The sequence below is a fragment of the Ambystoma mexicanum genome, chromosome 3p (genome assembly GCF_040938575.1).
Source record: "Ambystoma mexicanum isolate Mex_15411 chromosome 3p, UKY_AmexF1_1, whole genome shotgun sequence".
NCBI lineage: Eukaryota > Metazoa > Chordata > Amphibia > Caudata > Ambystomatidae > Ambystoma > Ambystoma mexicanum.
In genome coordinates this window covers 167,235,668-167,258,300 of record NC_090925.1, presented here as the reverse complement: position 1 = coordinate 167,258,300, position 22,633 = coordinate 167,235,668, and the positions used below count along the sequence as shown (strand labels likewise).

General features: G+C 43.9%; 1 protein-coding gene across 2 annotated transcripts in view; it reads right to left on the bottom strand.

Moving 5' to 3' along the window:
• LOC138580209 (uncharacterized) overlaps positions 1-22,633 on the bottom strand; it is a 113,835-nt gene that overhangs the window by 16,965 nt on the left and 74,237 nt on the right. Inside the window, exons 2-5 of one of the 2 annotated variants that reach the window (XM_069650562.1) lie at positions 22,265-22,309; positions 19,456-19,482; positions 7,124-7,315; positions 205-800 (exon numbers count right to left, since the gene is read on the bottom strand). In XM_069650562.1, coding sequence (XP_069506663.1) covers positions 205-800; positions 7,124-7,315; positions 19,456-19,482; positions 22,265-22,309 — 860 coding nt within the window. The remainder of the gene's footprint in view (positions 1-204; positions 801-7,123; positions 7,316-19,455; positions 19,483-22,264; positions 22,310-22,633) is intronic. The other variant, XM_069650563.1, reaches the window with a different exon arrangement.

Genomic DNA, 22,633 nt, shown 5'->3' with positions numbered 1-22,633 from the left:
CTCTGCAAATGGGGATTAGGTGCACTTATTATAAGGACATCTCTTCTCAAGAGTAGTACAAATCTCTATTTCTATGCCAGGGCGTGGATGGACTTACCCATGATCAGAATGATGTATCTCATTATAGGAAAGTAAGTTTTCCTTTCTAGGTTGAAGTGTGTTGGTCGGAGGCTAGTCATGCTCTGATGCGCTGTGCTTACTCACCTACTTCCGCACAATATTTCCACCTTCATCACTGGAGTTGAGGCCATTGCCGTTCAGCTCCTTCCCCTGGGAGTCGTAGCGTTTCTCGACAGTCTGGTTAGGCATGATGACCACGTCTGCTGTTGGTGGGGGTTCACTGCTGTCCATCACCCTGTATTTGGCATCAGGACCACCCTCTGTGGTTGTTCTCTGGTTTGTGTGGTTCAACATTGCAAGTTCTTTGTTGATGGCATCTTCCCCAACGGGCTGGCGGCTTTCCTTTTCAGTAGTTGGGGGGTTGCGGTCTTCTATATTGGTCTGGCCATCATTCGCCTCTTCCATAGGTGGGTGGGCTTGATTGGTCTCTTTCACTGTGCTGTCAGGCTCATTAAGGTTCGGCCTTGTAGGATTAACACTATTGCTGCTTTTGTACACGGTGGGATGGGGATTATTGCTGTACTGCTCGTCCAGGGGTGCCTTACTGCTGGCTTCCACAGATGGGTCGGTGTTATTCCTGCCTTTCTTCTCAGGCCTGGCCGGACAGTGACTGTCACATGTGCCATCGTAGCAGCAGCTTGTGGTCTCTGGACAATTTTGGTCAGATGTGCAGGGCAGCTCTGTCGGAGAAAGAGACATAAAGGGAGTAATGAAGGACAACACACTTAAAGGACAGATGATTCCTCAAGCAACAGTAGACCTTCTGTAGTCAACTCTCTCACCGGCACATGTCCCACCTTATCCCAGTCAATGCAGAGCACAAGGCGATAGATAAACCGTCTCCCAGGTACAGAACAGTGGGTATGAGCCATTGGCACTGCCACACTGAAAGGCGACTCTCTGAGCCCTCACTCATCTGTCTCTTGTCTGGATTGAGTGCCAACGTGTTCTCATTCAACCAATTGTTCACTCCAGTCAGGCACTCTCCAATGGACTCAAATGCTGCCCCCAAGCAGCTTTGAAGCACATGGATCAATTCAAGAGAAAACACCAATGTTAGTTGGAGGACAGTACATAAGGGCTTGGCCAATCTCTGTGTAGATCCCTGTAGTTGGCAGACATGCATGCTTATTTTACTTTATCACACACAATCTACCTCCATAGTTTCTGATATGAGGGATTATGAGCATCTGAGATGTATATCTATATCGAGAAGGTCCAAGCCAATGTTGGACTAAGGATTTAAATCCTTAAACTAACCTCAGCATCTGGGCTTGACATTATTAATTTGCTGGTTGTTGAGGACTGGTGTTGTTGCAATCAGAGGCATTGCTAGGGGGTATGGGGTTCATGGGGTTATAGCCCGGGTCTTTTGGTTGTGGCCCCGGATAGAAGCTCAGGAACTACAACCAAAAGGCTAGCTAGCCCTGAGTCCCAGATCGCCCTGACATTAGGGTAGTCCTGGATCTTTTGCAGTCCTAGCAACACCCCTGGTTGCAACCTGGCTGCCTTGGGCGCTGCTGTCATTAGCAATACATATTGCTATTTGTATGGGTTTAGTGAAGGCCTCTCTATGCTCTTGCTGCCTGGAATGCGGCATAGATCCAAGGGGTCTATGCATGCGAGACCTTGGGGGATATCCCCCTACAGCTTCGATTACACATTGAGTGGGAAGGGCAATAGTACGGAACATGGTTAGTATCTGTCGCTCCAGTAGGTGACGTGGGAAAACACTTAGCAAACGCCTGTTGGGAGGATGGAAACCATGGCAAAGTGGGGTCCTGCCCAAACCCACATGCCAGAAACCTGAAAAGCTTAGAAACGTCCTGAGATTCAACTTGGCAGCATGGAAAGACGTACACCGGTGGTCTGCTGTTGCAACTGTTGCTGACTTCAAGGGACTTGTTGCCTGTTCCTAAAGTGCCGGTTCCTCTGAACATGCATTGGCCTCATGAAACTAGTGATGATGGACTCCTGTCCCCACTCTGACCAAGAGACTACTAATACGGGGGCTGCCTATGACATGGTTCAGGCGGCTGGCAGTTTGGAGGAAAGATTAAAGAGAATGGGTTGTGTGGGTAAGGTGGGGATATGCAAGTAGCAATGTGGGTGTCAACTATTCTTCATTGAGGGTCCCACAGACTTCCAGGCTAAGGGCTAAGGGTACTGTCACCAAAGAGAAACATCACGTTGGACAACGGAAGCTGCCAGGCTGAAGGCAGTGAGGGGCAGTGTCTTCAACCCACAGAGGTCCTGGGGTGTCTAGGATGGGGGACACATGAATTAAGGGTGCTGTTTCAAAAGCCTGAGACCTCCCTATGTGGGTGCATAAACCACAGAGTAGGGTATTCCTTTGACTGAGGTAGGGGATAGCTCCTATTGGGGGTAGCTCATATTCAGAGGCTATGATAATGTGGCAGATGGTTCTCGTCTGCCACCAGTTTGCCTTTGAGACAACCAGTTACAGTTGATGGCAATGAGGTGAAGGCTCTACCTGCCAGTGTAGCAGCCTAACTGGTTTGGATGGTACCAGAATCTTGACAAACCAGATCTTCGAGAGTAAACCTTTGTCACCTATGACAATGGCATCAATTAGGTCATTCCTTGTATGTGTGTTCAGTGGGAGGAGGAGGTGGGCCTTGAGGTTGTTCTCCAGAAGGTTAGGTGTGTGGGCATGACTCTCCAGATGCCTGCCATTACTGGCACAGACTGAATGAGCATTACATGAACCAATGGTGTCCGCATACAGGAAGGTGCAGCTATACATGAAACATGGATGCTCCAAATAACACACAAGAGAGACAAATTACTCTTTCCCTGCATATTCAGACAATGGAGGTCATTTGTTCTTTTAAGAGGAAATCTCCCAGATTCCTATATTAAAAAACCAGGCAATGATGATCAGGTCCAAGTTGTTGAGAAGGGCCAGATGGACCGCTGGACCTGCAGGTTCCTTAAACTTCACAACCAGAAAGCAGTCAGAGCAGCACTCAAGAAGAACCAGCTGAAGCCATAGATATGGCAAAGGCTTAGGCACAGACCTCTGGTGATGCCAAGCAGTGATGGCGTCTGTCCAGGTACATGTTGCAGTGGAAGAATGGGATGCTTCTCAGTAAGCGCATAGAAAAGTCTTTGACCGCACCATGTTGACAACTGGTGGGCCATACATGGGCGTAATTTCTTGGGGGGGGCAGTGTGTGTGTCCCCCTACCTTTTGTGGAATACCATTGTGTCCTACTCATTTGACAAGGGCCCCTTTCATTTAGGTGTCATCCCCCCCCCCTCAACATTTTCAGCAAAGTTACCCCACTGGGTCCATACACTAGGGATAGAAGGTCCTCAAAGGGAATTCAGTTCTCTTTAGTTGGACACCTGGGCATGGCTAAGTGCAGAGCCAAGGGGGTGAATATGTTTTTATCATGATCACATGATCACAACCTCCTACCCCCCTGGACACCATCTGTATGGTCTGCTATCTGTGCCAGGTCATTAGGAGTCTGGAGGGAAGCCTGTGCCTTCCTTAGTTCCTCTTTCTGTGGTTAGGAAACCATCCAATGGCTAGGGATCCTAATAACGAGCCGGATGGATCCTCCCGGCAGCATTGGCGAGAGGTTCATCCTTGAGGTCTCTTGTGTGAGTGGGTCATACAGAGTACTCCTTCTAGCTCATTAGAGATGCCTCGGAGCGTAAGCAGCAGGACACACAGGAACTGGAGTGCTCTGGAAGGAAAGGGAAGAGGTTTGACGACTGCCATGACTGCCTCAGATCTTATGAGAACAGGTAGGAAGTGCTGCTTCTGGTAAAAGAGAAGCACTAAAAGATGAAAATCAAGAAGGTCAGTGGTGCCAACTATTTGGTGACACATGAGAAAAAGCCAGAGGCCCACAACATATATCATGCCAACAGGAGGAACCCATATAACAGGTGGGTTGAAGTGGCCAGAAACATCCAGAGGAGGTGGTCAAGGTTCCACAACAGAACTCAACTTCTGGCACAGTGTAGCTCTCTAAAGAGCACACTGAGATTCAGAGGACAATGGCGCTTCACACATGAAAGCAACACTTTTCTCGTAAGCCCGGAATGATAACATGTGTGCAACATGATGTGGATATAGGTGATGCTGTGCCAGTGCACACAGTTTCATACAGGACCTCACCATGAGCACAGAGGTGAAGGAGATCTTGGAACTGTGTGTCATCGCCAACTCCAGTAGTGACTAGACCAGCTTGATAATTCTGTGCCTAAATGTGATGAGTCCACTGGGTTCTGCGTGGATTTCAGGAAGCTTCAACAGACCACTGAAGATGAAGCTTACTCTCTGCTCAGTGTGAAATAAGTCATGGGCAGACTGGAGTCCTTTCAGTTCATCGCTCCTGTGCATACAAGAGCAGGAGGCTAGAAAGCCAAGCAAACTCGTTTGGAATGGGTCACATCTGCCTTCAATTGCCTTGTAATGCCCTCGAAGTACAACAGTATGCCCTTTGGCATGAGGAAGACCCCAAGAGTTGTTCCAGTGATCTATTAAGCAGGTGATGGTTGGGTTTGAACACCATGCCCTGGATATATGGATATAAAGCAATTTTAAGCTGGGATTGCAGATCCCAGGATTGTACTGGACACCAGAGTTGTGCCAATTTGCCACAGGTAAAATCCCCTACCTTGATCATGTGGTAAGTCAGTGCTGCCTGAAGCTTCAGCACGTGCAGCTGCTATGTTGGATTGGCATGTGCCCCAATACCCAGATGTTAAGATGTTCAGTGTCATGGCAGGCCACTAACCAGGGTTCATCATAAACTGTAGCCTGATTTCTGACCCATGCATTCCTGAATGGAATGCTACCCCAAGAGGTGGTGCCAAGTATCGCCTGTTAAAGTAGCTTGAGGGCTACCAAGCATGCTCTGTCCGTCTGGATTTAGAAAAGCCCCATATCATTCTGACTGATGCCTTCAATAAAGGGGTGGGGAAGGTCCTCAGTCAAATGTCAAAGGATAAGTCAGGCACAAATATAGTGTACATTTCTAGCATGCCTCTTCTACCTAGGGAGTTAGGGTTGTCAGGGGCCAAAATGGAGTGGTTGGATTTAGTTTGGTCATTGAAGAATGTGTGCCTTCATGGAACAGGCTTTGTAGTCCATACCACTCACCACCGCCGACCGTCCCTGAGAAATAAAAGTGAAAAGCTACTTCGCTGCTCCATTGCCCTGCAAGGGTAGGGATTCATTGTTAAACACTCCCTAGGAAGCATCTCTAACTGTCAGAGGTTTGCACCCATGTATCCCATTGTCAATCCTGGAACCACTGGTCCACTCTTTTGCCTCAATTCATTTGGACTATGGCAACGGACTCCATGCAAAGCTGCATGTGTACCTAACATGGAGACTGCAGCTGTTGCAGAATGCAGCTGCTTGAATTCTTACACACAAATGGTGTTTCAAGCACATTTCCCCCATCTTGGACATATGCACTGACCACCAGCTCTTTTCTGGGTGACCTGCAAGTTGCCATCATGGCCCTTGCATCTTTGCAGTTTTGATGTAATGCCAGTGGGCCATGCCTCCATGAGTGCATCTCAGGGGGGTAAGGGGAGCCACAGGTGCTGGGAATGATCAGCCCCCTGCAACAGCATGCACACCTCTGTTCTCTATGGACCACACACTGATGGATCATGTATTCCCATTTGCTCTTCCCTGTATCATGTGCTTTTAGATAATACTTGTTTGTAGAGTTTTAACGTGGGAGTATTTTGATGTCCACTTTAACGCGTGTTTTAACACTCGAAATAGTAAATATGAATTTGAAGAACAAGGACTCTGAATGAGGACTGCCAGGTGCACTGGAACCTGGCCCCTTCTCAGCTACCACCAATCCAGTTGTCATGGAATTGGACCCATTTGGGGGAACACTGAAACCTTTTGTTGCTGCACCACACACCTTTCCCTCCCTGGGTAATGTGTCTAATTTTATTCAGCCCAGTACAATTGGCTGACGTTTGGATTGTCTGTGGGGTGGCAGAGGTCTGGGGGCATGGCTAGGTGCGCTGATGCATTCTGGAGACCACATGTTCAGTTATGGTGGCAGAGGTGGGGATGAAGTTCTCCCACAACTTGGAACTGTGTTTCCCGGTAATGCACACACAGTGTACCATCACATTTTAATTTCCCACACAATGCTGCAAAAAGCCATAAAGTAGGTCTACTTCTAAAGCACAACATCTAGTTCATAAAGCAATCATGATTTTCTATACCACAATGTACCTATCTAGCAGGAACTTTTACGTTTTTGTGAATATACATTCACTTGGCAGACTTTTGTTCACTTCTTCAAAACATTGCATATAAATTAAATTTGCAGTGATTATTTTTCCACAGTTATTTCAGTACACAAATACATATTCTTTGCATGGGCTTTATTTCCAGGGAATGTGTGTTTATAAACGTTAAAATACAATGCTGTGTTCCACTCCAGATGTTGCCATAGCATTGGACACCAAGAAAGCCTTTGGCAGGGTGTCTTGGCATTACCTGAGCAAAATCTGGAATTGACACAGATTTAGCAATCATTATATAAGAATGGAGCTCAACCTACACATGCATCTGAAAGCTAACATTTGATTAAAGAGCAGCTTGGCCAATATTTGACATTAAGCATTGACCCAAGACAGGGTTGCCTCCTGTTCCCTCTGCTATTCTTGCCTGACATAGAACTCAATTATCATGAATATAGGAACTGCAATAGACTGCTTGGTCTATCAATTGCAAAGCCTCAACCAATCTTAATTTAATAGATCTCGTTCTCACTCACTGTCGGGATTCGTGTTACTTAGTTTTCTGAGAGGTGGCACAATGCTACTAATTTTATGTTTCTTTTTAAATGTGTATTTGACACGGTGCGTGTAGGGAGCATTTTTCAGGAAACAGGCCTTTCTTTTACCGTTGTGTGCTGCATGTCGGAGAGTCGGAATGTTGGCCTGTGATTTTTTAAATGACCCTGTGAACAGCACTTACTGAATTGTGCAAACATGCATTTTGTTCCACAGAGTGTTTTACAGCACTTCAGAGCCCCATCACACTCAGAGTTATGGCTGCAGTCCATGTGCAGACAGGGCATTCCCTCCATACAGCTGATGGGGCATGGCTCTTCCTCCACGCACTCCCCCCGCTTGTCCTCCTTCGCATTGTGCACATTTTCGTGCAAACCTATAAGAGGGAACATTCTTTTAGAAATAAGCAATTAGGTATGAGCAATGTTTAACAAGCAGAGTATGACTGGCCTGCATCGAAATCCAGAGGGTTCCCGTAAGGATGATGCCTCTCAAAGGCCAGTAGAGCTCGGCAAGAGACAGGCTCATGTCACACTTGCATGTTAAGCTTTAACAAGACTCCAACATTCAATCAAAACCAGGCGAAACATCATATCAGAAAGCATGTCTTTGGTAGTTGACTCAATGATCAAGATTCATGAGTGAGGTTCATATGCATTTTCCATGTACAATAGGAGGGCAGTTGTTCTTTTGGGAAGTCCTAATGACCATTTCCATGACTACACGCATCACCATCACGCAGGTCATTTTCACCCTGCATGGATACTTGAAACAAATACAGTTAATCTAGCAAAAGACCTTGGATCCCGTTGAAAAGAAAGAAATATGCATTTAATCTTAGGACAGGTTTGGCAAAAAGAGAGACAAGACAGCAGATTAGAGCCTTAACAAGGGACCCAAACCTAGATAGGGATACGGTTGCAGCATATAAAACACAGATCTTACAACGATACAGAAATCTCACCAAGAGACACAATATCAATTGGAAATAAATGATAGCCATGTGATCCTATACCATTTAGATAATTCTGCTTCATCAAAATTTTGGGAAATAACGAACCAAATGAAAGACACTAGGGCTCCTAATGATTTGGGTTGTATAAATAAATGTATGTGGGTCCCATTTTATCAAAACATGTTTGCTAAATTGTCGTCAGAAAGGCTGATATCTTTTACGAACATACATGAAGAGGATGGTTTTCATTTTTCATGGTCACAGGAGGACATACGTCTGACAACTGATAAGGCAAAATCTTCTAGAGATCCAGCGCCCCAATGACCTTGCTCTGTATACTATTACAAACTATCCTAATTTATGGTCATGGATTTTACTTGGTCTATTTACGGAAATATTAGAAAAATATCATGTCCTATCCTCTTGGAATCTCTCGTTCATTATTCTGATTTTTAAAAAAGGGGCCTGAGGTAACTCTACAAATTATAGACCGGTTGCCATATTGGACGTGATTAGTAAAATATTTGCTGTCTTGGTGTTGAAGGATTTGAAAATGTGTGTCTCTAAATTGGGGCTTCTTTTGCACTTTCAGGTGGGGTTTAGACAACATTTAGGAAAATCTTTGAATGGAACAGTAATGTCTCATCTTTTGGCAGAGGTAAAATAAAGGGGTCTATTGGTTCAGTATATATCACCTCAATTGATATGTCCAATGCTTTTGACCGAATTGCCCAAAATAAACTGTGAGGAAATGTATTGAAGTGGAATGTTCCACCAGTCATGGTATGAATATTATCGCTTTTACACCAAAACATGGCTGTCAGGATTAGGTTGACTAAAGAGGGGATTGTATCGAGACCTGTTCACACCTACACAAGGGCTGTGTCCTTGCACCTATTCTTTTTAATCTTTACATTTCAGATATTGAGAAACTTTGATTTGCGGGCACGGCGTATGCTATAAAGCTTAGTAATATCAAGCTTCACTGGCTTCCTTTTGCAGACGATCTATTGTTCTTCGATCAGACCCCAATTGGTCTACAAAGAAAATTGTCACTTTTCTTCACCTCGCTGTTGATAATAATCAATTAAAATGGATCGAAATAAAAAAGAATCATCTATTCCAATAAAAAAGCCATTGGCAAGTGGTGAACTCCTGTTTAGAAAGGGTCCGCTGCCTTCGTTGTTTGGGATGTACTGTATCTAATAATATTTCAATAAGACTTTTAAAAGAAAGAATGAAAGCAAGGACACAGCCTTTATTAGCACATTCTAAAATAATCTATTGTAGGTTGTGTACATTCTCATGGTTGCCTGTTTTGCTTTTTTATTCCTCTAAAATAATGCATTCTATACTATTGCTTGGATGTACTGTTGGTAGATATTGGTCCCTATCTGAATACCATCCAGGGCATTGTTTGGAAGTAGACTTTGGGTCTGCCACTTTCTGTACCAAATGTTGTCTGTGGAGTTCCGCAAAGGGCCAGCTTCTCGCCACTACTATTTAATCTTTACCTACGCTGTCTCTGCGCCCTTGTAACAAAACTAGGGGTTTATTTCACAAACTTCACAGATGACACACAATTGGTCATGGAACTGTGCGGAGACCACACCATTGATAATAAAAGACTTTCAGCCATCTATAACTGAAATATGGATGAAACTAAACTGGATGTGCTTGAATAGCTCAAAAACAGAGCTCATGACTTTTGGTTCAACCAAAGCCATGAGCAAATTAGGCCCTGCATATTCCTAATTTTTAATAAAAGACTCCCCCATCAAAGTGTCAGACAAAGTTAAGACGCTTGGACTCTATTTACAATCTTAAACGTAATTGTCAATAGTACCAAAGGCTACTTTGCCGCATTAGACCAGCAAGTCGCACAAACTTCACTACATTGCAACAACAAAACAAAAAAACGCACATAGACTTGCACAACAGTAAACAACGACTACCGGCCACAACCACCCCAGGCCCATCCAACGGACCCACCGGGCTGAGCCCGCCAACAGCACATCACTGCTCTCTTGCACTTTTCCAGCTTCCTCCCACTAACCCCCCTGCCCCCTCTTTCAGAGCTGCCAGAGCGCCAGGGGACCGCTCCGGTGGTGATAGTGCGCGGTACAAATGTCCTTTAACATTAACATCAACATTGCTGAACAAACAGAACAGCGCGACGATAGCTCGGGCTACGATTCTATCACGCCTCGACTACGGGAATACATTGCTTCTTGGAGCAAGCACTAAATGCATTAAACATTGGCAGTTAATACAAAATAATTCTGTCAGATCCATCTCCGGCAAAACCAGAAGAGAACACATTACAAATGACAGGAAGGGCCTCCATTGGCTAGCTATGGAGGAACGCATCACGTTCAAATCTTTGACACTGGTTCACCGCTGCCTATATGGAAAGCCCCCTGCTTACTTAAAACAGGGTTTCAAATTCTATGGACCCAACCGGAATCTCAGATCGGAAAATCAGGGACTACTGGAAGTTAGTCCAGTGAAAAGGGCATTGGGCCTAGGCAGAGCTTTCCCCTCCAAAGGCATTACAAAATGGAACAAGCTACCTTGCCATCTTAGACTCGAGAGCAACTTCCTACATTTTAGAAAGCTGCTGAAAACTGCCCTCTTCAGATGACAACAGTGCCGCCATTCCTTAGTCCTAGACATAGGTGCTATTAATTCTTTTCTTCTCTCCTGTTTGTCCCGTCTCCCTACCAGTTCATGTGTTTTTGTTCAGCACCCTGAGCTTGAGAGCTTCGGTGCGTTATACACATATATAAAAAGAAAATGGAATCATCAGACATGAGATGGGTCAAACCTCCCTACATATGACAGTAATGTGGTCCCAGCTTCGGTATGACGTCCTTTCATCGTGGGATGTTTTTTCGTTGAGTTTTTTACCGCACATTTTTTTATGAAAAAACCCATTGAATTTTTTAGGGAGGTTAGAAAATTACATATATTTATGGGTGTGGGTGGAAACCCCCCAAAAATAATTTAAAAAAATTCTTGGGTTTTTTGCGTTAAAATAATCACGTAAAAAACCTGTGAAAATACATCCCACAATGAAATGACATGGAACCCCAGCTTCATACTTACGCTAAAATACGTGCCCCCTCCGTTGATTCATTATACGTGAACTTGCATGATGCTCTATAGTCTGGATTAGTCAGCTCTTTTACTGAGTTTAGTAGACAAATGTACATGATTTTAGACAAGATTAATTCTTATATTGAAGAGCTACTATAGAACCCACTTAAAACCAAGTCTAAACTGTATGAAATGGACTGGATCGAAATGACTGAGCAAATGGCCATTACCATTATACAAGGAATAAACAGGTGTTCCCAGAAACAGGTTCAAGTTCGCTAGATATATTTACCTATTTCCTTGCAGTCGTGCTGTGTCAACCTATATTAGATTCAAGCTCAACATATTGCCTGCACTTGAATGCATCGGCCCAAGACTGAGAATAGAGAAATCAGCAAGAATGTGTTGATTATGTGGGAGGGTCGATACCACTGAATCATTGAAACATTTCACTTTATGTTGTGCATTGACCGATGATCTTAAAAAACTTCCTTTGAATTGTTTTGTCTATGGCCAGTTTGAAGATGCGACTGTTTCATTATGGAAACACGTAATACAAGGCAATGTTTATTTGTTTGTTTTATTATTTATAATGCGCGAGCATACCCTAGCATAACTGGGCGCAGCGGGTACAAGTATATGCAAAGCTTGGTTACAACAATTGAAATATATACAAACGCACAGTGATAGTAGTGACAAGCAAGTATAGTTACAACAATAGGAATATATACAAACACACAGTAATAGTAGTGGCATGAATTATATGCATATATATAGACTAAACATATGTAGGAACGGTAAGTGGGAATAGCAGGAGTATGGGCACTTTTATACGAAGATATATTGGAGGCCTACGTTTTCAGCCATGAGACAACCTTGGATCGGAAGTTTTGGTAGGGCAGTCCATTCTGAGAGGTGGAGGTAGGGAGTTCCACAGTTTCACTGCTAACACTGGGAAGCTATTGCCCCCTATGGTGGAGCATTTAAAATAGGGGACAGAAAGGCAATCTTTATGGACTGTTCTTGTGGGTCGCAGGGAAGTCTGTCTGTGAAATCTGTCGATCAGATAGATCGGAGCAGCGTTATGGAGAGATTTATGAGTAAGTGATGCGGTTTTTAGGAGAATTTTGTCTTTGACGGCGAGCCAGTTGTTCTGTTGGCTATTTGATGTGATATGCTCTCTTCTAGAGTTGCCCAAGGCTGCTTTAAAAGCGTTATTCTGAAGTGTTTGTAGTTTGCTAGTAGTGGCTTTGGAGGAACCAAGATAGAGAGCATTGCAATAGTCCAGGCGGGACAATATGAGGGCTCTAGCAAGGGTCAAGCAGCTAGTGTCTGATAGAAAGGGTTTGGCAGCACGGATCGGTTTACACGTGAAGGCCGTGGACGAGGCTAGGGAGTTCACCTGTCTGTTGAAGGAGAGGTTAGAGTCCAAATAAAAGCCCAATGTTTTGACCTCTTGTCCAACTTTGATGCTATTGCCATCAATAGTGAATGATGAATAGAATGGGCCTAATTTCTTTAGACTGGAGGTGGTACCCAGGATGATAAGTTCCGTTTTATCATCATTCAGGCATAGTCCATGTGTGGCCATCCATGCCTGGATGATGATGTACACTCTATTTACCAAGGCCAAATCCTTGTCATAATCTCCAGAAAGCGGAAGGAGGATCTGGGTATCATCTGCATAATTAGTGTAGGTGATACCGAGATGATCCAGATCATCTAAAAGGCGCTTAGTAAATATATTGTACAGTGTAGGGGGGACGCAAGAACCCTGTGGCACACCACAGGTGATAGGTATTGGGTCTGCTGCTGCTGTGGGTGAAAAGACCCTCATGGTTCTGCTGTTAAGGAATGACCTGATCCATGTGATGGCCTCAGCGAAAAAAGTTAGCTGATGTATTGAGGTGGGTACATAAGACAGGATGGTCGACCAGGTCGAAAGCTGCCGAGAGGTCTAGGAGGAGGAGTAGGGCAGCTTGACCATTATCTCTGAGCTCATCGATCTGTTTTTTTAGGTCAATAAGAGCAGTCTCAGTCCCGTGTTGGGGTCGGAAGCTTGATTGTCTAGCTCCTAGTATATGATGTTCATCCAAGTATTTCTGTATCTGTACATATGCGACTTTATCCAAGATTTTTAGAAGAAATGGTATGATTGTGATAGGTCTATAGTTTGTAGGCGTGGCTGGCTCAAGTGGGGGTTTTTTTAGTAGTGGAAGTCCCCAGGACTGTTTCAGATTGGTAGGGATAGAGCCGGTGGAGAAGGAAGCATTAATTAGCTTTGTGATGAAAGGGGAGAGGTCTCGAGCAGCGTCCTTAATAATCTGTGCAGGGCACAGATCTCCCTGACAGTTAGAAGGTTTCAGAGGTAAAATTATTTTTTTCTACTTCAAGTGTGGTGAAGTTGAAGCGGGTGGTTTCCATTAGGGTAAGCTTCTCAGTCAGTTTGGAAGGTGGGTCATTCAAGGAGGCTTTTGTGCAGGTGATTTTGTTTTGTAAGGTGGAAATCTTGTTGGCTAATGCATTTTGGATTTCTGAGCACCAATTTTTATCTTTGGTGCAAGTATCTGGTGGAAAGAATGGGGTGTCTAATTCTTTAAGGATGGCAATAATTCCTTCGTGTTTGATTTGTCTTGGGATATACGGGAGTCAAAGGAAGTTTGTTTTGCTAAACATATTTCTTTTTTATAGAGGGATGTGAGTTTAGTGAGTTTGAGTTTATTAGCTGCAGAAGGGAGTTTTGTCCATGTGGCCTCACAATTTCTTTTTTGATGCCTTACGTTTTTGAGGAATGGTGTGTACCATTTGTTCAGGTGCGTTTTGGGCTTACCTGGCCTGAGTTTGAGAGGGGCGATTAGGTCCAGTGAGGTAGACATGATTTTATTGTATTCTTTGACCAAAGTCTCAGGGTCCGAGTTGTCAGGGAGTGTGGGAGTGTAGGGAGTAAATTCGGGATAAGTCTCTCCGCAGTGATACTCTTTCTATTTCTCGTGAGTGTGGGTGGAGCTCTGCTGACCGGGAGGGGTGAGGGTCGGGTGGTAGAGAGAGTGAACGATACCAGATGATGGTCCGTCCAGGCTAAGGGTGAAATAGTGGTGATGTTAGCTAGACAATTGTAGTCGGCAACCCAATCGAGTATTCTGCCTTTGGCATGTGGGGTTCCATACTTCTTTGGGTAAAGCCTAGTTCTAAAAGGGTATTGATCGTGGTAGTGGCTAGCAGGTCTTCTGGGTCATTAAAGCCCATATTGCTATATTGCTAGCTTTCTATAGTTTTTAAAATTCGCTTTTGGAAATGCTCAATACCATGTTCAATTGATATCATGAAATATTTTTTAGATCTTGACTGATGATTTTTATGGTTTTGTGGGAAATGTTTAACTTCGTAACTTTGCCCAAGACACCATCCTATCCCCTGTCCTACCCCCTTCTTCCCTACCACACCTCCCTTCCCATCTTCCTCCATTCTCACTCCCAGACCCAAGGAGCCCTACCCAGCCAGTAAGGAACACCATCCCATCCCGGCCATCTTTAATGATCCACATGTACTCCCCAACCCCTCAAGCAATGGTAAAACACACCCTATCCTAGGATATGAGAGAACATCCCGATTAAGAGCACGCACAAGGTTACCACACCACAACCCCACTACCAGTACCCAGAGACCCAGATCACCCAAACCCATGGCCCACACAACAAATAGTAAACACACCCAGCCTACAGCTACTAAAACTACTCTACTAAGTTGCCCACCAACTAAAAATACTCTTACTAAGGATCCCAACCCTCCCATTGGTCTAAAAATTGCACTCATCAATGCCCGCTCCCTTGGATCCCACGCCATTGAAATTCATGACCTCATCATCAAACTTGACCTAGACCTGTTAGTAATCACAGAAACCTGGCTACACCAAGCTTCAGGTCCTCTGCTAGCATTGGCCATCCCACCAGATTACACCATTCTCAGATCTGATAGAACCACCACTCCAGGAGGCGGTGTTGCCATCATTACAAAAAACACCATCAAACTAAGATCAAGTTCCATTGAAATAATCGCAGGGTACGAACTATTGCTTGCCAAACTCACTTTGAATGAAAACACCACAATTAACATAGTGATCATCTATAGATCCCCTAGCACAAACAGCCACCCAGAAACAGACATCCCACTAATACCGGCGCCCTTCCTTAAACCCAAAACGAAATGTATCATCATTGGTGACTTGAATCTTGGTTTTAATGATAACCAAGATACCAAAGGAACCGCCCTTCTCCTGGCACTAAATGACATGAATTTCTGCCAGCACGTCAATGTCCTCACCCATATCAAGGGCAGAACCCTTGATTGGATCCTCTCCCTCAACACCAACATCACTTTAGGCCCGATCACCCCACTTAGTTGGACAGACCACTACTGCATAGAATTTACTATCATTAGTGACGACCCTTGCACACCCAAGAACATAACTATGGACACCATTGAAAGTAGAAACTCTAAAAAGCTCACAGCTGAGAACTTTGACCCCACCTTGAACAAATTGCTAGATACCCACTCAATCCTCAGCAATGACCCAACTACTATCGCTGAGTACTACCACAAATGCCTCTCCACAGCGATTGACACCATAGCACCTGTCACCTCCAAACTAAGACGCCTCAATAATAAAATCCAACTTCTGGTTCAACGAGGAACTAATCGCCCTTAGAAGGAAAAAACGCTCTCTCGAGCATGCCCATAATAAACATCCCTCCCCGGACTCAGCCAAAGCATTCAAAGACGCAAATACCCTCTACAAATCAGCTATCATCACCCATAAAGTAAATGCCTACAATGCTTGTATTAGCAATGCAGCATCAGACTCCAAGGAGCTCTTCTCTATCCTTAGAGAACTTGAAAATCCACTTCCGACCGACACACCCACAAACACAAGCAAAGAATGGTGTACCACCATACAAGATGCTCTTGCCTCCAAAATCACTATGCTGCAAAATAAAATCAATTCCAAAAAAACACTCCTAGCAACCAAAAACTCCCCCACCCCTTATCCCTGTACCCTTTCCAGCGACAATTCCAACGCCCCCTTTCAATTCACACCAGTCACCCACAATCTCGTACTCGACACAATCTCCAAACTAAAAGCATCCAACTGCAAAGGAGACACTGTCCCAGCCAAATTAGTCAAAGCCTATGCACCCACCCTGACCCCCCTCATCACTAAATTTGTCAATGCCTCATTCAACTCCAATACAGTTCTGACCTGCATTAAAGAAGCCTGGGTTACCCCGCTTCTAAAAAAACCAAATCTAGACCCCACCATTCCAACTAGATATCGCCCCATAACCACGGTCCCATTTTTACTCAAAATCATCAACAAACTAGCCTACAACCAAATTCAAACCCACTTAGAATCTAACCAGCTCCTCGGTACCAAACAATCAGGTTTCAAGCCCAACCACAGCACTGAAACAGCTCTCTTGGACCTCAAAATCCAGATGGATGCCATCAGAGATTCAGGGAAACTTTGCATTCTCCTGCTGTTAGACCTCTCAGCCGAGTTTGACCTGGTGGACCACGACAAACCCTGCAACTCACTTGCCCGCGAGTTTAATTTCTCTAGGGCAGCCACTGCTTGGGTGAAATCCTTCTTAACCGACCGCACCTCCAGAGTGTCCATAGGCAAAGAAGCAGCCAACCCCATCCGAGTCCCCATAGGAGTTCCCCAAGGCTCTTGTCTTTCTCCCACGCTGTACAACGCATATACCAAACTCCTGTTCTCAGCACTTGACGATATGGGTGTCATATACACAAATTTTGCGGATGACACCCAGATCCTTATACCTCTTACAGACAACTATGACCAGGACACATTAACGATCAATATAATTTACGTCATCATACAAAACTGGATGGCACTAAACAGCCTATGTCTTAACGATGAGAAGACAGAAGTCCTCATCGTAGGATCTCCAGCCAAAATAGCAACCCTTCAGCCAGAATATTCAACCATCAATATCGACGGTACCAATATTCCAGTGTCGAAGCAAGTAAAAACACTGGCCGTGTACATCGATGCCAGCCTGACCATGACTAAACAGATCAATGTACTTTCCTCCTCCACGGCCTACACCTCCAAATTAATTGCGCTCAGCCGACAATTTCTGACCCCAGCAAATTGCCTCACCCTAGCCAGAGCACTGGTCCTATCTAAATTGGACTACTGTAATGTATTACTACTGGGCACCTCCAACACCAACCTAGCCAAAATGCAACTTTTGCAAAATAAAGTCCTGAGGGCAGCTCTAGGCATAAAAAAATCAGACCATATATCCAAGACTAGGAAAGATGCCCACTGGCTCCCCATCAAACCCCGAATTATCTTCAAAACATTATGCATCACCCACAAATGCCTTACCAAAAAAGGACCTATCTACCTCAATAACATGCTGCATCCCAAATCTGACATGAGATTACTTAGATCCAATGACAAACTCCTCCTGGACCCCCCCCCGATTCAAAACCACAAGAGCAGGGGGCAGCAGCTTCACCACTTTAGCCCCCAAATACTGGAACACCCTACCCATCAAAATCAAAAAAGCATCCTCCTTCACAGTCTTTAAGAAACAGTTAAAAACCTGGTTATTCAACCAATATTAGCACCCAAAGATAGGACCCCGTCCATCGTATACTGTTGTGAATATTTAGTCCACTGCATACTGATGTGAATATTTTGTAATTTATATCATGTAATGTAACTAATGTAATGTTTGAATTCTACTAATTTCTAAGCTGTCTTATAACCATGCCGTGACACCCGAGGGTCTGGGCGTGTAACAAATAAATAAAATAAATAAATAAAATAAATAAATAAAAGTAATGTAATAATGTGTGTAGTATTTTAGGATTTTTACTTGAAATGTTTGCTGTATTGTTATACTGCATGTTAATCTATTAACATTTTATGGTTTACTATAAACCAAATATACCGTTTTTAAAAAAAGAAGCAAATACATGTTTTTTTGGGGGGATTCTATGGCCAGAAAAGGGTTTTTTAGAAGGAAACACCATGATAGAACCTCCATGCTGCTGGCCCTCATGCTCGGCATTCACAGACAAGACTGTGCAAGATGGGGTCTGCAAGGTTCCAGGAGCTTCTAGTTTGTTTATGTAGACAGATCTGGGGATTGGATCAATAGAATGACAGCTCTAAGATCGAAATGTGCAAATTGATTAGGGAGGATCAGATCTTTGGCTTTTATTGACAAAGCTCACATCTTTCCCACTGGACAGCCCAATCCCTTAAATTAAACCATGGTCAGGGTGATTGGTATTATAGGGAAATATGAGGGGCCATACTTGTTCTAAAATTGTTAATTATGTTCCTATTCTAAGGGTGGGGACATCAAACAGGACAGGGCTTCATGCATTCTTGCAAAAGTCCTGGCCCCAAACCCTCTGCTTTCATATCTAAGTTGGCCCCACAGAAGAGGGTATCCCTGCAGAGTTATCCTGAAGTTTTGAGGACTAATGCTTACATATCTCCGAGCCCCTATTGAAGTCAAAATGGCCAACAATTGATATGTGCTGTCAAATGCATGTTGAAATTTAAGACTGTTCTTCTATTTTGTGTCTACCTTTTTCTAAATCCTTATACCAATAATTAACTTGTTGATAAAATAGCAAGCTGCTCCACTGTCTATTTTCATCTGTGAATGAACTGCACCCTGCTAGGTGCCAGGAATACGCAGGTGGGCTGCCACATGGTACCGGGCGGCATAGCTTGGTTTTCACCACACTGCGAGTGGCAGAAATCCCCTACTGTAGGAATTGTTCATGCTGGATGACCAGGGCAATCCCATCGCTAGCAGTTCTGTATGTGCTTAACTATGAAGCCTTTGAATGGGGCAAAGCCAAGAAGCAGATGCACCACTAATCCATGTACTATCCTTGTGTTGGCGTGTAGGCAATGAACTTCAGGACACTGAGGAATGTCACAGGTGTACTAACTACCACACAGAGAGCCTCTGCTGTTCTCCATTTCCGGAGGTGTGCACCCCCCACTGTCCAGGCATGCCCCAAAGCGTGCGTTTCGCTGCCTCCCAATTCCCGTCCAACCTCTGGGCCAAGCGCAAATACCCATTGCCAAGCTAGCCTACTGCAAGGATTCCTTGCTTCATGGTCTTGGTAGCCTATACACATGACAATTGGCTAACACGTTCCTATATTTTCAACATAGTTTGAATGTTTGCTAGGGACCTGGAGAAACATGGAGATAAAGTGCTATGCCAAGGATAATAATATTTGTCAAGGGTTTAGAACCTCGGGTTTTCTTGATATGCATATAATAAGCTTATGCTGACAGGGCCACAGCACCTCCTCCCACAGGAAGGTGAAAGGAGTTCTAACTCAAGCCTGGATAACACTCCATGAAGGTGTTTGGGACCAGAATTTCAAAGGTCACTTACCCAAAGACCATAACTTGGTGGTGGCACCTAAAAATCCGGAGGAGAAAAAAAAGAGAAAAGGGTGTTATTTTCCCAGTGATGTCACTCCTGTTCACAATGCAGCACACTAAAAGCACATTCCCACAGTGCACATGTGAAGATCAGACCAGGGGTAAAGGGAGCTTCATCTGAAATCAAAACCTTTTGGCCAATAATGATGGGTCTTCTTTTCCTCGTCATTTATCTTTTTTATAAACATTTGAGACCCTGTTTCTTAAGATAAAACAAATATCCTTTTAGGTTGATTTTAAGCCCTCATCCATCATTGTATATCACTTGGAATCCTGTATATGTTGGACTGTTTTATAGCTTGTTTTGCCCCAATGTTTCATTTGTTGTCTGAGAGGGAGGCGGGTTTCTTGTCTCGCAACAATTCTTTTTGCTGCTTGACCTTCTTCTTTACTGTTTTTTTAGATTACCACTCCGTTTCCTCCTTACTGGTTTTCTCTTCTTTTGTATCCTGCTGTACTATGTCACCTTTGCATTTATTGGTACCAATTGATCACGTTTTATAGAGTGCCTCAGCGTAAGGCGCTATAGAAGCGATATCAAGCACAAATGCAATACCAAATTTCATGCAAAAAACTCTACTTTACAATTCATAGCGTTTTATTCTACAATCCTCCTTATAGACAAAGTGTACCATTCACGGCCACCACCCAACTCCAAATCCCAGATATTAGTCTTGGTTTTAAGGTGAATAAATAAATGTTATGCCAAATTTTTGCTTAAGTATATAAATAAAGCATGAAACTTAAATTAGGTATTCTCCCTATTTTTTGAATACGGGGGACCAATTCACAAACGGGACATTCTAATCAAGAACATACAAAACACAAAAAATTGGTTACCCCTCTCTATGCTGACAGAGTTTTAGATTGGTGGTGTTTTTACACAATATTTATATTTGTATAAAGACGGCTGACAAATAGGACAGGGCCTTGAACCTCTCATGACACCACGTTATTATCGTATAAAAAGAAATTTGATTAATTTATCAAAAGTTTACATAACCTTAAAAAATAATTGTCAGATTTACTTAATAAAGGAAATTCCTAAACAATTCCTCAGATGCAATTCAAAATACTACAAATGACACCGGATGTGCCGGAGTAAAAGGATAATGTATGTGTGTCCATTTCTACACAATCGAATGTTACAGACAACAAAAACAGAGCAAAAGAGAAGACTCTTCTTATTTTAAGTCTCATTCAGATCGTCAACATGTTTCGGCTTAAATTACATTACACACTATCTCCAGTGTCTTTTCCTTATAGATATGCAGGCCTTCTTCAGGACAGAAAATTTCTTCAATATAGTGGTTTACTCCTGTATACCCCTTTGATTGCTGCTCAAAGCCAGAAAAAAGTGTCAAAAAATGTGCCTACTGTCATCATGCAGAAAATTGCTCTCCTCATTATTTAAAGGGCGATAATAATTTTTGGGGAAGGGATGTCTTTTTCAAATGGCAGACAAATATTCTATCCCTTCTCAGAGGGAGCGTGATGGAAAGTTCTCCTTTGTTGTCATTTGTAGGTTTTTGAATTGTTAGTGGATCAAACAAACGTTGACATGCAAAATATGGAGTGAGACCCACCTGTGATCAATTTTTCATGAGGGCAGTTTCTAAACATTGAGAGGGCGGTACAAGAATTAGTCAGTGCATGGTTGTGTGAAGGACTTGATCAATTTTTCATGAGGGCAGTTTCTAAACATTGAGAGGGCGGTACAAAAATATGGAGTGAGACCCACCTCTGATAAATTTTTTCATGAGGGCAGTTTCTAAACATTGAGAGGGCGGTACAAGAATTAGTCAGTGCATGGTTGTGTGAAGGACTTGAGATGTGCCCAAGCGGGCTCTTGAAATGTGCAGACCTCTTTACCAGATCACATGTCCCTGCCTGTAATAAAGAAGGATAATCTGGGGGCGTCAAACAGACTGGAAGAATAGCCAGAGCCAATAGTTGAATGTTGAATTGGAACATAAAAGGAAAATTGGGAGGAGGATGAAGGATAATGATGATCGCCCAAGAGCCACTACAAGCCTCACCACTTGAGAGGGATGAAATGGATGGATTAATGGTAGGTGATGTCGATAGAACATGATATCATGCAGTAGTAAGAGTGGGCTATCAAACAATAATGCTATGTGCCCATCTATAGCAGGTGTGCAGATCCTGACACTCCCTATCCACTGTAGGAAGACACCCCCACTTACATCCAGGGGGACACAACGGCGAGTACACAGCATTTTATGACACCTGGAGGCCTATCTGTCGCATTCACCCACTTTAATTGCCCTAAAGGTTCTTCCACCCGTCTACCAAGCAGGTCATAGATATCAAAGGGCATATTTAATATATTTGGTTGTGTTTCTGGATGGGAAACAGGTGCCACGAGTATCACTACATGATTACGTTTGGGGTTTATGCAACATCTCAGCTCAGCATGGTTGGATCGTAGTATAGCCTGTGGGATCATCCGTTTTCACTGTTGTATTGTGTGACTAAGGCAGTCCTTAACTGGCCCGACCTGGGAGGGCGCGGGTGGGGTTATATTTCATCTTCTGCACCCACACACCCTGCAAAGGACCTACACTCAAAGTTTTTGGCACTCCGACTTGAAAAGGGGTAACTGTGTCCATAGACCAGGCTTTCCGCACTGGGATAACCTGCTTCGGGGAGTGGGAAGGAGTGCAGCCCTTTCATCAAGCATCACAGGGTACAACAAGGTCCTTCTATTGCAGGAAAGATAACTGGGTTGCACTCACCTAATGCATGGCTTCCATGTTCAGTGTAAAAGGCGTCAGTGGTACCTGCAAGATAAAAGGTTCATCTGATCAGATTCATGTTCATCCTCAGTGTGGATTTGTGAATGGAGCTTGAGCAGAGCCCGTCATGGCTCGTGGGGCATCTAATCAGCGGGTAGCAACCTTTTTACATGCTGCTTGATTACTTCAGGCACATTTTTGTTTAACTTAAACAAAGCCTGGGTATCTACACACATCACAATATAAATACCCTAGCGGTCTGTGGCGTAGCAGGCATCTAGCTCATCTGCATGCACCCCGCTACGCGCCATTCCATTGGCATTCTCTGCTCTGATCTCCTCGGCTCCTCTGCCCACGCTGATTGGGTTT